Source organism: Dipodomys ordii, unplaced genomic scaffold (assembly GCF_000151885.1).
Source record: "Dipodomys ordii isolate 6190 unplaced genomic scaffold, Dord_2.0 Scaffold6, whole genome shotgun sequence".
NCBI lineage: Eukaryota > Metazoa > Chordata > Mammalia > Rodentia > Heteromyidae > Dipodomys > Dipodomys ordii.
In genome coordinates this window covers 3,708,174-3,722,506 of record NW_012267222.1, presented here as the reverse complement: position 1 = coordinate 3,722,506, position 14,333 = coordinate 3,708,174, and the positions used below count along the sequence as shown (strand labels likewise).

The following is a 14,333-nucleotide window of genomic DNA, read 5'->3' as shown; positions in this document are numbered from 1 at the left end:
AAAAAAAAAAAAAGAAAAAGCTGGAAGTGGCACTGTGGTTCAAGTGGTAGAGTGCTAGCCTTGAGCAAATGAAGCTTAGGGATAGCCCCAAGCCCTGAGTTCAAGCCCCAGGACTGGCAAAAAAACAAAAACAAAAAAAAAAACACCTCAAAATACAAAAAGTATTGGGAATTTAAAAGGATAATTCCCATAGAAAAAAATTGTTGGCAGGGCACTGGAGGCTCATGCCTGTAATCCTAGGTACTCAAAAGGCTGAGATCTGAGGATCGCAGTTCAAAGCCAGCCCAGGTAGGAAAGTCCGTGAGACTCTGATCTCCAATAAACCACTAGAAAACCGGAAGTGGCTGTGGCTCAAGCGGTAGAGCACTAGCCTTGAGCTGAAGAGCTGAGGGACAGTGCTCAGCTCAGGCTGAGTTTAAGCCCCATGACAGATCCAAAAAAATAATAATAATAATAATGTTGGAGGACAAAGAGTGAACAAATGCAGCAGTAGTACTCACTGGACACTATGTTGAAATGAATGGATGGGATGGGAGGGAAAAACTGGGAGAAAGGAAAGAAGGGGTGTCCAAAAGGAAATGTACTCTTTACCTGATTTAAGTATATGTAATCCTTTTGTACATCACTTTTTTTTTGGTCAGTTGTGAGGCTTGAACTCTGGGCCTTGGTGCTGTCCTTGAGCTGACAGAGTTCTCTACTGCTTGAGCCACAGAGCCACTTCCAGTTTTCTAGTGATTTATTGGAGATAAGTCTCACAGACCTTTCTGCCTAGGCTGGCTTTGAACTGTGATCCTAAGATCTCAGCCTCTTGAGTAGCTAGGATTACAGGCGTGCGCCACCGGCACCTGGCTGTAGATCACCTTTATAATAAAAAATTAATTTAAAAATTGTAATTATACAACTTTTTTCAGGCTCTTAAGTAGGCTTAGAACATATTGCCTTTATATATACTGTTCTCTACCAAGATGTTTTACCAGGCTGGGAATGTGGCCTAGCATGCATGAAGCCCTGGGTTCAATTCCTCAGACCACATAAACATAAAAAGCCAGAAGTGGTGCTGTCTCTCAAATGGTAGAATGCCAGCCTTGAGCAAAAGAAGCTCAGAGACAGTACCCAGGCCCTGAGTTCAAGCCCCAGGACTGTTCCCCCCCCCCAAAAAAATGAAAAACCTCAGGGACAGTGTCTAGGCCCTGAGTTCAAGCCCCAAGACTGACAAAAGAAATTTAGTATGAAAATCACTGAAGCTACCACTAAAACCACATATGCCATTTTAAGAGTCAGTATAAGGACAAGAAAGAAGTTTGATGAGCAAGTCTTACAGCAGATCATACATAAAGGCACCAATGAGGCTGAAAAAAGTCCCTAGGATTCAAGTTTTATAAACAAAATATTTCAGAGCTCAATTTCCCTATCCTTCCCTCTGCTTTTCTGTCTCTTCACCAACCAGCGATAACCAGTTTCCACAAGGAAGAATGAAAAATTAACATCTCTACATTTAACTAGTTTTTTTTTAATCAGCAGTATTGCTTCTGAGTTAACCTAATCCCTCAACGTACTAATAAAGACTCTGAAAGAAAAAACAATTGTGACAGAGCCATGCTATGGTTTGAACATTTATGTCCTCTCCAAAATCTTCATTGGAACTTACCATATCCACGATTCTAACAGTATTAAAATGATGGAGGTGATTAAATCATGAAGGCAGAGTCCTTATGACTGGGACTAGCAACTTAATACAATAATAAAAATGAGAATTGTATATTTTTTAAAAAGTCAGTACAAAGGAGAATTCTATTTTGTTTGCGTACTTTTGAGAAACTTTGTACTAGAAGAAAAACAATTTTTAAAAGAACATTAACAATTCAAAAATAGCACACAAAAGTGATCTGAACATATTTAGTGCAAAAAGTGTTCATTATGAAAGGCTGATGGTGCTACATTAGTCTGGCTTTGGAAGAGTGCCAGGTGAAATCTAGGACTGGAGACCCGGGAATGCAGTAGTTATATTTTAAGTCAAACAGCTAATTAATGATTAAACAAAAGAAATTCCAGTCTGGACAACATACATGAAGTACTAATAAGTGTAATTATAAAGTAGTTATTTGTGCAGTCAGAAACTTACATTAGTATAATTATTTCTGGCCATGGGTCTTAAAAACATGAGCCTAAAACGCAGAACCCTGTAATACCTCGCTAATGAAGATGTGAACACCAAGTGAATAAAAGGTGGGTCCATTAAATAACACGATGAATTTTCAGTATACTTTTACTCCATTCCTGGGAAATCGAAGTCAGGCCTCACCCTCCAGTCACACAGAGGAACAAGATTTCTACTTTCAATGTATTTCCTTCATTATTCAGAGCCACATTTAGTATTGATTGTTAAGGTTCAAAACTATCTCTCCAAGAAACGAGCATTTGCTACTTTTTAAATTCACCAAGCAAAAACATATTGTTTATGTATATATAATATTTGAATATGCAAATGATAAAGAAGCCAAATGATCCTATAAGAAAATCCTAATAACTGTTAGATCCTGGAAAATATCCATTTGAAACTGTACTCCAAGTAGCACTGTGGCTGAGCGCTTGCCTTGAGCTGAAGGACTCAGGGACAGCACCCAGGCCCAGAGTTCAAGCCCCATGACCAAGAAAGGAAGGAAGGAAGGGAGGAAGGGAGGAAGGGAGGGAGAGAGGGAGGGAGGAAGGGAAGGAAGGAAGGATGGGAAATGCACTCCAGGAGAGAAGAGGAGGGAAGGAGGGAATATGTACCCCCAAAGAGAGGCTGTGGGGTCTGGACTCACTAAGCCCCTACTGAACAACCCCAGCTAACTCTCTAATCTCCAGTTCACCAAAGTCAGGAGCACTATTTACATCTCCACAGGCACAGGTTTCCTCATCTGTAATGTGAGGACAACCAAACAGCCTATCTCATAGGATTAAGTGTGATTTATTAATTGTCAAAGACTCAATAGTGCCTACTATACAACAAACGTTCAATAAACTTTGGCTTCCATAATTACTGCTGTCACCATGAGCATCATCTTTATAGTCTTCAGAAGCTGAGAATAGTGCCTGTGGTTGAGAAAGCACAATCTAAAGTTGATTTGCTTCTAGATACAGCTTTTAATTTATTTTGCAATTACAAACAATATTCGAGAAGGGCAGGGACTTTATGTAATTCAATGGGTTAGAAAAGAGGCCAAGAATCTCTCTGTCTTTTAGAAACTTTCAGCTTCACCAAACACTTGGATATGAACCCAAAATACTAATCCTCAATTCACTCTAATTCAAAACTATATTTTAGAAAGGATTTGCTGAGCATGCTAATGTAGCTTAGAATGATGGGGTCTTGATTAATAGCCTAGACAACAAATAATAGAATGCAGCTCCTGGAGCCTGGGAAGGTGGCTTGGTGGTAGAATACCTGCCAAGCACATTGCGAGGGCCTTGGGTTCAACCCCCAGCAAGAGGAAGGGGAGAGAGAAAGGTAAGGAGTTCAAGCCCTAGGACCAGCATGGAGGGCAGTGTGTCTGTGGGGGTGGGGAATATGAAAGAAAATGGGAGCTAGAGAAAGATGACAACTGACACCTCGCACAGGCCGGCAGTGAAGAGTGAGATGATAAACATCACTCAGCCATGCATTCAACTGCTCTCTGGCCTGCATGTCTTTGCCAGGGGAAGATCACTGTCCCAGGAAACTAGATCGAAAGAAATGCTGCGCTATATAACAGTTCTGAATATGAGCCGACCACTTCATGTGGCCTTCCAAAACACAGCTATCCATTCTGCTACAGAATGACAACAGGCTCCACAATGGCAGGGAGACTGTATTTCACTTCATGAGTGAGCGAGTCAAGGAATTTCAGAGGCAACAATGACTACACAGGATTTTCCTCACCTGGGACGAGAAAGCCCTTGTGAGAACCAAGTCCACTGAACTTGGTTTCCTTTAGCTTAATGTCAACATGAAGGATGGCAGGTCAAAGAACATGGCAAAATGGCACTACCCGGCAAGAGCAAAGAAGAAAGTACTTTAATAGCTGTACTAATTATTTTGCTCCCCTTATTATCCAAACCTACTTTAAAAAAAAAAAAAAGCAAAGAAATTGGATGCCACTGATTTATGCCTGTCATCCTAGCTACTTGGAGACCATATCAGGAAGTTCAAGGCCAGCTTTGGCATGCACTTAAAACTCCAATCTCAACAGAAGTAGCTAGGACTGGTGACATATGCCTGTCCCTCCAGAAGAAGAAATTTGAAATAACTACATATATACATATATGAGGGATAAGTCCAAGCATGAGGCTAGGCAAGATGCAAGACCCTATCCCCAAAATAACCAGTGCCTCACAACTGACACTAAAATCTGAGGATCCAGGTTGAGAGCCACCCCAAGAAGACAAATCCACACATTTTTAGCTCCAATTAACTAGCAAAATGGAGATATGACTCAAGTGGTAGAGCGCCAGCCAGGAGAGAAAAGACCCAGTAAAGGATGGGAGCCTGAGTTCAAACCTCAGTAGGGCTTGTCCCTCCAAAAAAGGCAAAGAAACAAAAACAGTGACTGGGGATTGCAGCCTTAGTAACCCCCCACAGAACTAACAGCTCCAAATTTAACTCTTTCACTGCCATACTTAATATTCCTGTTTTTCCTAAAGCCAAAAAACTTTTTTGTTTAATCATCAGGAAAATCACAACAAAGTCCTTCACACAGTAATATGGAGAAAGCTTTCCATTCACTTCTCTCCTCCAAGTCTGTGTAGTGTTGAGCTGACGGGCCACTGACAGGGCCAATCACAGGAAGAAGGTGCTGTGTGGCGGCCCCGTGAGCTGTGAGCTGTGCTCCCCCTGCTGGCCCACCGGCAGTGCCGGAGCACACTCTGCGGAGCGCAACCCCCCTTCCTCATCCAGACCCCAACCTCACATTTTACCAAGCCCAGAGAAGAAATACATTTACTCTACCACCTCAACTATCCTTAACAACCCAGTGATCCAAGGAGTATGTATACAGGAGTTCTGAAAGAAAACACAGACACAACTCTCATCCTCCATAAAACAATTCTTTATTGGCACTTGTTACTATATTAGCAAAGAGGAAAAAGTGAACAATGCAGAAGTAAATTAATATGTAAAAGATGAGGGACATTGCTTAAAAGTTCCAAAACTGCTAAACTAAGCCATAGATCTAAAGAATCAATTTTTTTAAAAATTTTTTGGGGCGGTCCGGTTGTGGGGCCTGAACTCTGGGTCTGGGTGCTGTCCCTCAGCTCTTCAGCTCAAGACTAGCGCTCTACCACTTGAGCCACAGCGCCACTTCCAGCTTTTTTCTTTTTGCTTATGTGGTGCTGAGGACTCGAACCCAGAGCCTCATGCATGCAAGGCAAGAGCTCTAACACTGAGCCACCTTCCCAGCCCCTAAAGAATCAACTTTTATAAGTCTTTTATGGCCAACATTTTAATCATTAAACAATTTCTGGGTTCCAGTATAATTTTAAATCATAATTATACTGTCAATTCCACATGAAATATAACACTGGAAAATATGCCCCCATGTATGTTTTCTAACCATTATAAACTAATAGTAATATAGCATCAAATCTGTTGCACATGAAGGGAGAAGAGAGTGCAAGGCCTGAGATTGACTGGAACACACCGTAAACCCGTGCAGATAAGTGACAATGAAATCCGTCACTATATAACTTACTAATGTAATTTTTTTAAGATTAAAAAAAAAACTAAGTTTCGGGAAATTCTTTTTTTATTTTAATTCATTTTTTGTACCAGTCATGGGGCTTGAACTCAGGGCCTGGGCAATGTGTCTGAGCTTTTTTTTTTTTTGCTCAAAGCTAGTGCTCTACCACTTGAGCTATACTTCCACTTGCAGTCTTTTGGTAATTTACTGAAGATAAACATCTCACTGGTTTTCCTTCTGGGCTGGCTTTGAGCCACAATCCTCAGCTCTCAGCCTCCTAAGTAGCTAGGATTACAAGTGTGACCCACCAACACCCAGCTTCTCGCAGGGAATTCTAAGAAAATATTGAGGTTTTAAATAATTTGTAACCTAGCAGAAAATTACTGAGAAGCTTCCAAGAAAATACTATATTAGTGAGTTTTATAGTCCAAGATTAAGACTAATTTTCAGCATGTTTTCTTTGTTCCTGTATCTAAAATGTACCAAGGCAGTTAATAAGCTGGTAAAACACAAGTCTCTGAAGCAGCTGTATTCTACCCTAAAGGGCAAATATAGCTTACACAAATAATCAAAATACATACACCTTCAGAGAAGCTGAAAATCAGTTGAGATGAGGTAACAAAGCTAAAATCTCTAGTATTTATAAACTGTAATTTATGAAAAAGAGACACTTTTCATCCACATAACCTCCCACAGCTCAAGGCTAAAATATTCTGCATCAAGACATTGGCACAAAAGAGTCTTTAAAGATTAAGACTCACAGACAGCACTGTTCTCGTCTCGTGTCCTAACAAAACCGAGTGCCAATCAAGAATACAAGGCTGCATTTTAACCTAAGATGGAAGTGAAAGTTATACCAGCGACAGAAATGGACTCAGACCAACCTGACAAAACCAGTAACCCATACTCAATTCTCACCACCCCAGAAATTAATGCCACCTAAAGGGGTGATGGACACAGACCCAATTCTTATCACCGCACTAAAGGCTACTTATTACTCTAAATTAAAATATTCAGATTTCAAAATAAAAAAGAAGACATTGCAATGCACTCCTAATATTCAGATTCCCAGGTTAAAATTTACCAAAAAAGGAAATTCATCCAAGAAGAAAACTGTTCATTCTACTTCAGCAATATATTTTTATCTGGATTCCAAACATATAATGTACTATATAAACCTTCAGATCTAATTTTTTAAATGCCTACATTTAAGGCAAAGCAGTTAACTCTCCAAGCAAGCTTCCTTCATCAGCAAGGACTAACATTGCTTTGCTCGTAAGAAGCCAGTCCCTCCCAATCCTACAGAATTTCCCACTACCAAAGTACTGAACTGTCTTTGAAACATTGCTGCATACTAATCATTCATAACAACAGAGAACCAATGCTTAACTGAGAAGCAGGAAGGATTAACCACCAATGCAAGAAGCCAATAGGCAGGAAGACACAAGCATAGAAACTCATGCTGCCTTAGTTAGTCAGCATGCACCTTTTACATGTTCAACACAAGCCAAGCAGATCCAAGACAGATCAAGAGACATGTCAGTTCCTGTCAAATCCAGATTAAATATCCCTTTCATTGACAATTTCCTAGTTCAGTATTTTGAATTTAAAGCTAACATATAGTATTGTACAAAACAACCTAAAAAGTTTGCCCTTAAAATAATTATATCCTTAGAAACAGAAATTTATCTACCTCATTAGTGTTCCAACGGTGCCTCTCTTTTGGTAAACTTGAACATTTCGGCAGACATTCAAGCAGCTTTTTCGGTAAAAAGATTTTTACATGACTACTATTGCTGTTCCCATGATCATCTATAAAGAAGAAAACAATAAATTCAGAGAAAGTAAGAGAAAAGCCTCCTTTTAAGTACACTGGCAAGGTCAGAAACAGCAGCTCCGGCTAGTGGCTGTGAGACCAGGAGCTTCAGCAGAGGGCTTCTATTCTATTTTTCCTAGCAACCTCATCTACACTTAGCCGATGGCAGCAGGGGTCTATCTGGCCATGAGGTTCTAAAATGGGATGGAGCTCTGCTCTATCACCACAGATTGAACTGGGAATGCTCCAGCATGCCCACAACCAGACATTACTTTAAAGGTCTTCCTCCGTGTTCCCATGAAGCACATCAAACATGCAAATGATTCAACCTCACAAAACCCAGGAATCTTTTATGAGCCAGTTGAAAAGGTTTCTAAGTAAGAAGAGTTATAAAATACATGACTATTTTCTTCATAAACTAAATATTACTTTGTCCTCTACATACAAATGAAATTTATCCATTCAAAAGCAAATCACAAATCTTATAGGGAATTTAAACCAGCAGTTAGCTACCACATAATAAAGAAGCTGGCCTGTCTATCCTGAATCTAAAAACATGCCATTGTAATTAACTTATTTTACATGCACATATCTGTACAATTAATGTGTTACATTATAATGTAACTCTTCCAAATAAGTTAGAGAAAAATTACTTCCCAACTAGATGGTATGTCTGACTCCTTGGTAATAGGTCTACTTGATGTTTTCTAGAAGAGACCATTTCCGTATATAAAACATTTATTTTAGTCATCTATTTACATATCATATAGGATTCCACTCCTGTAACACAGTCCCTTCGCCTGGCTCCAAATTCCTTGCCAGTGTGGCAAATTTAGGTCAAAGTTTCAAATTACTCACTCCATTGTTTCTAACACTAAATGAAATTCCCAGTACATATTCAAAAGGTACAGTGCATAACTAGGCACTAAGGAACAGCATATTAAAACAGTAAAAACTGAATTTGTTCCAGTTAAGACAGTTTCAAACTTTTTCTAATATTAGTAACATATAATAAACACACTTAACTCAGAAAGAAAAGTCCAAGAATATGGCCCAGTTCTGCTACTTTCTAATTGTGTGACCTTGGGTAAGTTACTTAATATTTTCAGTTTTCCCAAATCATTCATTAGAGAATTAGAGATCACCTAATTCTCCTTGAAGTCCAAATCCCTATAAAATTTACTACCACTTAACAACTTAATATATCTTACAACTCAATAACCTTATATAGGTATTTAGGCATTAGCTAAAAATGTTAAAAGTAAAATACAACAATCAAGTCTTCTAGCTATTTACTTTAATTTTGTTTAGCATGGTCTACTTTTTTGGAATAAGAAAAAACCATAAAAGGATTTAAAAAATCTTCTAAGGTCACAAAACTCCAAACATTTTTCCTCTGACTGACACATTTCTTCTCATGGAAAAGACCTTAAAAGGAGAATATTGAGCATAGAAATAGCCTAAAATTATTTACTACATCATATAGAATATTTTATAGGTATAAACTTATAAGAATTTTAGCATACTAAATCTCTTTTAGTCTATGAACTGCATAACCAATTGAACTATAGCACCATCATATATCTATATGGCAGGATAAAAAACTTAAGATATTAACTGCTTTTTAGATTCTAAAGTTTTAATAGCAAAATTAAGATTAAGCTTTTTTAAAAACCTTGCTTCCAAACCAAAAAGCAACTGATCAACTAATAGGACGCTCTGTATTAATTATGCACTATAAAAGCTGCTCGGTGTTATGAGCTTGGCCGAGCTCCCTGCCATTCCTCCTCCCAAGGGAGGTGCCATGGGCCATAAAACTTTACCGCACAGAAGACAAATCACATGAGCCTTCGCCTCCCTTCTCACTACCCCAAAATGGTTTTACTCTCACTTTTTAAAACCCCCATGATGTATATAATTTTGAAAGGAGAGGTGAAATTCTTAAATCTATACTCAATTCAGTCAATATTTACAAGGTCCCTTTTATGAAACACTGTGCTAGGGCCTCAGCTTGCATATGAAAGGTCAATATCTCTGAGAAAGCTATTTGTTGAAGGCAGAATTCTGAGCACTAATGAACAGTATACTAAATACTAGCTTCTATCTCTGTTTATGATCACAACCTGATGTTAATGCCCTGTCTCTTTAGTCTGTGTTAAATAAAGTGTAAGCAGGGAGAGAGGTCCTCTTCCAACAGTAAAACTCACACTATAGAAAAACCTCAGTCTTCAACTCTGATACCAAAGCATGGTGGTTGAGCCCAAAGGCTTTTGAAGAGGAAAAGCAGATGCTGTCTAAGCGCTGTCTCAATCAGGTTTCTAAGTATAGCCCTTTATGGGGATGTGCGGCCAGGGGTTAAAGGGGAAAAGGAGTATGACAGGCCAGTGGTTCCCTTTCATCAGTTTTTAAACTGTGCCACTTCCAGAATTTTAGGTTCACACTGAATATAAATGGGATGTTTTTAAGAAATGTAACAATGGGTAAATGTTCCCACTGAACATTATGAAGATGGCAATTTCAATACTGGAAAAGGAATTATTACAAACTTAAAAGGTAAAATGTTAAAACTCATACTTTCAAATTTCAGTATTTCTGGCCAATGTGTGATAAGTAGCAACTTTGTCTTTACCCTAGAAAGAACTGTTCACGTGCTGATACTGCATCAAAGTGTTCTTAATTAAAAGCTGCTATTCTATGTTTTTTAGAATGCTATCAATGATTAAATAATTGAAGACACGTGGTAGTGTTTAAATCCTGAGAACAGTATCCTGAGTTAACAAAAAATTAAAGTGCACACTGGTTTCCACTGCATCTCAGTATCAATCCAAATAGTTAAACTCTGACACTGCAAAACTGAAGTGTCAGCCAAACGACAGGGAGACATTTCATTATAATTATCTACAAAACATGTATGCTGTGATATATGAGTTCACAAATAAGTTTCTAACCTATTTCACAATAAAAATGTAACTAGTGAAGCCCTTGAAATTGACAGATGAATTCCTTCGCTGACAGCTATAATTCTACAAAATGAACCATCCTTTCTAGTCAACCTTCAAATATTTTCTAAATAATAATTATAGAGGCCTGGTATAATTTAGCTAAATCTTTCTACAATGTACAAAAATGCTCAATCACTTAGTTAATAAGAAAAAAAGTAGAAATTCTGCTTTTGGTCTTCTTTCTAAAAACTGGCATTCATACTGCCAAATCTTTTTTTTAAATCCAAAGAAATGCATTTGACCTATTCCTTGGTTCACTCTGACTTGTGCAAGTTAAATTATAGCTGTACTAGCTGTAAACCTAGAAGTGATACCTCTGTTTTGATTCCTAATAAAAATTAAGTAATTTTGGTTTTATGAGTAATGACTAATACTGTAATTCAATCAAGCTGATTATGATTAATCTCTCAACCTCTAAATTGAACTTTCAAAATGCATTGGTGTAACTGTGCATGCAACTGCTAAATCTTACTGGGAATATGTTTGATCAACAACTTGGAGTGGTAAAATTAAAAGGAAGCTCAACAATCTTCTGTTTAGCTCTAATTATTATGTGCTTCGATTTAATTAGTAGGATAAGAACTGATTCAGGAAAACATAAGCACATATTGCTAGGTTCAAGTCAGTACAGTACTCACAGTGGTAAATACTGCTATGACTAACCTACGACCTTCAAATCTCTCTCATCCAAAATAAATACTAAGCACCAACTATGTGCCAAGCATTGATCAATCTGCATGATTCTTTTCCAAAAAGTCTCCAAAGTAAATTAAACCCAGAAATATTTTTAAGGTTAAAAAAAGAAAAGAAAAAAAAATAGGAACTTCTAAGTAGAAAACTTAGCTAGTTTTACTAGTTAACAACATCTCTCCTCTTTAGAGAATCATGTGACCAACACCTCATACTCTGTTTTTATGTGGCCCAGATTTTTCTTTTTCCTGTCAATCATGTTATAAAATTTACTGTTTCACGTTTAAGTCATCTTATAGCTCAGGTTCAATGCTCATTTTTCTGCACTTTCATTTTCAGTCTACATATGTGGATTCAGGCAAACAAAGCAGGGACACAGAAGCCCTATAATCTATCATATCAATCTAGGTTTTAAGACATCCTCTTCCTCTTTATGTCATTCAATTCCAACTTGAGCTGCAAGTCATTAAGGGAATCTAGTTCCTTCTTCTAATTAGGGGGCAAACACTTGGGAGACTCTAGTATGATACCTTAGGCACACAGAACAGACTTTACACTTCACTCTCACCTCATGAGGTAACCCTGCTCAACTGCTCCCACTTTTCAGAGAACAATGGTTCAAATGGGATCAAACATGACCTGTGGCTTCCTCCACAGTGCCACACTGCTCTGTGTCACCTAGCACTGGACGGACTCCAGGATTAATATCCCGACATTTGTATTAATAGCCAACATCTGCAGTGTTGTCACCCTTCTGTGCAACTGGATCCACTGTAGCCTTTTGTAATCATCAATGAAGAAAGTATTCTTTCTGCTACCCCAGAAAGATTAAGTAACTCATCTAAGATCACACAGCAGTTAAAGGCAGAGCCCAGGCCTCCTAAGTCCTGGTCAGAGAATATTTCCACTGCACTATGATGGATTTCCTCTTACTGCCAAGCCCACCCCTTCCTGAAAGTCAAAAGCTTTTTCAAATCCTACCTTCTAGAGGTGGCACGGTGTTGAGAACACAGTAGGTGCTAGTTCCGCAGAATACACTTTGGGAAACGCTCTAAGGAAACAGAAAATAAAATGTAAAACTAATCTTTGAAAAAGATATATTCTGGCTCTTCTGTGATTTTCCTGCCAAAGATCCAAAACCTCAATCCAATCATGAAGACACAGCAGGCAAATCCAAAACGAGGAACATTCCACAAAATGACTGGCCTGCAATCTTCCGACTGTCATGATCATGAACGTCAGACAGCACTGCCAACTGTTCCGTGGTGAGAGAGACTAAAGACAACCGAATGTGCCCCAAGGCCTGGCAGACTTTTTATCACAAAGGCCTGAGCTAGGTCAACAGGTAAAGGTAAAACGAATTTGAGGATTATATGGCAGAAATGCCTCAATGTTAATTTCCAAATTTCATTGTCATATTGTAGTTACAGAGGAAAATGTTCTTGTGTGTAAGAAATATGTAAGGATTTGAGAATGACAAAAACATTGGCAACTTATTCACAAATGGTTCAGGGTCAGAAAAAGTTCTTTACATTGTCAGGGTTAAGATTGTTTCAAAACTCTTGAAACTTGTTTCAAAACTGTCTCAAAACAGATGTGCATCTGTAAAAAAAATCTGTGCTATTCAACATATATTTATGTAATTTTTTTAACAGGAATACACATGTGCTGTAAATACATAGAACAATTTTTGCTAAAATCAAGGTCAATGTCAAATTCATTTTGCAGTCAAATCAACAATATTAGTAACCATTTCCACACCCGACGCATACAAAAGAATCTACAGTGAGCACTAACTAGCAGTGTGGTAACAACATGGAGATGGAATAGGCCAGGAGGAAGTTGGAAAGAAGCACTCTGCTCCCAGCCACTTCAAGTTTTCATCTATACATCGTTCTTTTTTTTTTTTTGGGGGGGGGGGCAGTCCCAGGGGCTTGAACTCTGGGTCTGGTGCTGTCCCTGAGCTCCTTTTGCTCAAGGCTAGCACTCTATCCCCTGAGACACAGCACTCTTCCAGCTTGTTTGAGTAGTTTATTAGAGGTAACAGTCTCACAGACTTTCCTGCCCAGGCTGTCTTTGAACCTTGATCCTCGGATCTCAGCCTCCTAAGCAGCTAAGATTACAGGCATGAGCCACCAGCACCTGGCCTCAGTGTTAACTTTTAAAAGTAAGAAAATAATAGCTCTTGCCAGAAAGTTATAAAACAAAAGATAATTTACAAGTCCAATAATCACACTTATGTTTAACTATGAAGAACTTAGTTTCAGCAGGTTATTAGCTGTCCTTGAAAAGTAACTGTAACTTAACTTCTCTGTATTACCTCATCAAAAAAAAAAGTGACATTTACATCTCAAGAGGAGGCAGGTTATTAAATGGGTTACACACATCAAAGTGCTGTAAATTCAAAAGGATCACATAGTTACTAGGTTAATAAACATAACCTAACAACTTTAACATTTTCTAAGAACTGAGGATTACCTAAAATTTTTATGCCAAAAAAGGAAAACAACAAAAACAAAAAGCTCTTAAAGTCTCACTTAGCCAAGTGCCTGGCTTACACCTATAATTTTTGCTACTCAGGAGGTGGGGATCCAAAACTCATAGTTCAAAGCCAGCCCTGGCAGACCAACTTTAAAGACTCTTATCTCCAACTAACCACCAAAAAGTAGGAAGTGAAACGGCTCAAGTGGTAGAGCACTAGCATTGAACACAAAAACTCAGGGACAAGGCCCAGGCTCTGAGTTCAAACCCCAGGACACACACACACACACACGCACACGCACACACACACACACACACACACTCTCTCTCTCTCTCTCTCTCTCTCCCTCTCTCTCTCTCTCTCTCTCTCTTACTGAAGTTGACTTCCATGTATTTTCAATTTTCTTCTCCCTCATATCAAATGAGCAACTGTATCCTAAGAGGTCAATTATTTTCAATTATTTTCAGAATTTAAACAGTCCATCTTTCCCCATAATATTATCCTACCTGCCAGCTCCTTACTATATAGCCATCAGCTCTTTAATTCTTTTTGTTTCTGGAAAATTCTTGTTCTAGGACTTTGTCTTTCTAATTTAAGCAACAGTAGCCACTTCTGGCTATTATTTACCATAACTGTATCATCTGGAT

At 38.4% G+C, this 14,333-nt stretch overlaps 1 protein-coding gene across 1 annotated transcript in view; it reads right to left on the bottom strand.

The window, feature by feature from the left end:
• Positions 1 to 14,117, bottom strand: part of Camta1 (calmodulin binding transcription activator 1) — a 704,439-nt gene extending 690,322 nt beyond the window's left edge. Inside the window, exons 1-3 of the mRNA XM_013034731.1 lie at positions 14,060 to 14,117; positions 12,186 to 12,255; positions 7,390 to 7,508 (exon numbers count right to left, since the gene is read on the bottom strand). Of these exons, the coding sequence (XP_012890185.1) occupies positions 7,390 to 7,508; positions 12,186 to 12,255; positions 14,060 to 14,101 (231 nt within the window). The 5' untranslated portion in view covers positions 14,102 to 14,117. The remainder of the gene's footprint in view (positions 1 to 7,389; positions 7,509 to 12,185; positions 12,256 to 14,059) is intronic.
• Between the last annotated feature and the right edge of the window lie 216 nt (positions 14,118 to 14,333).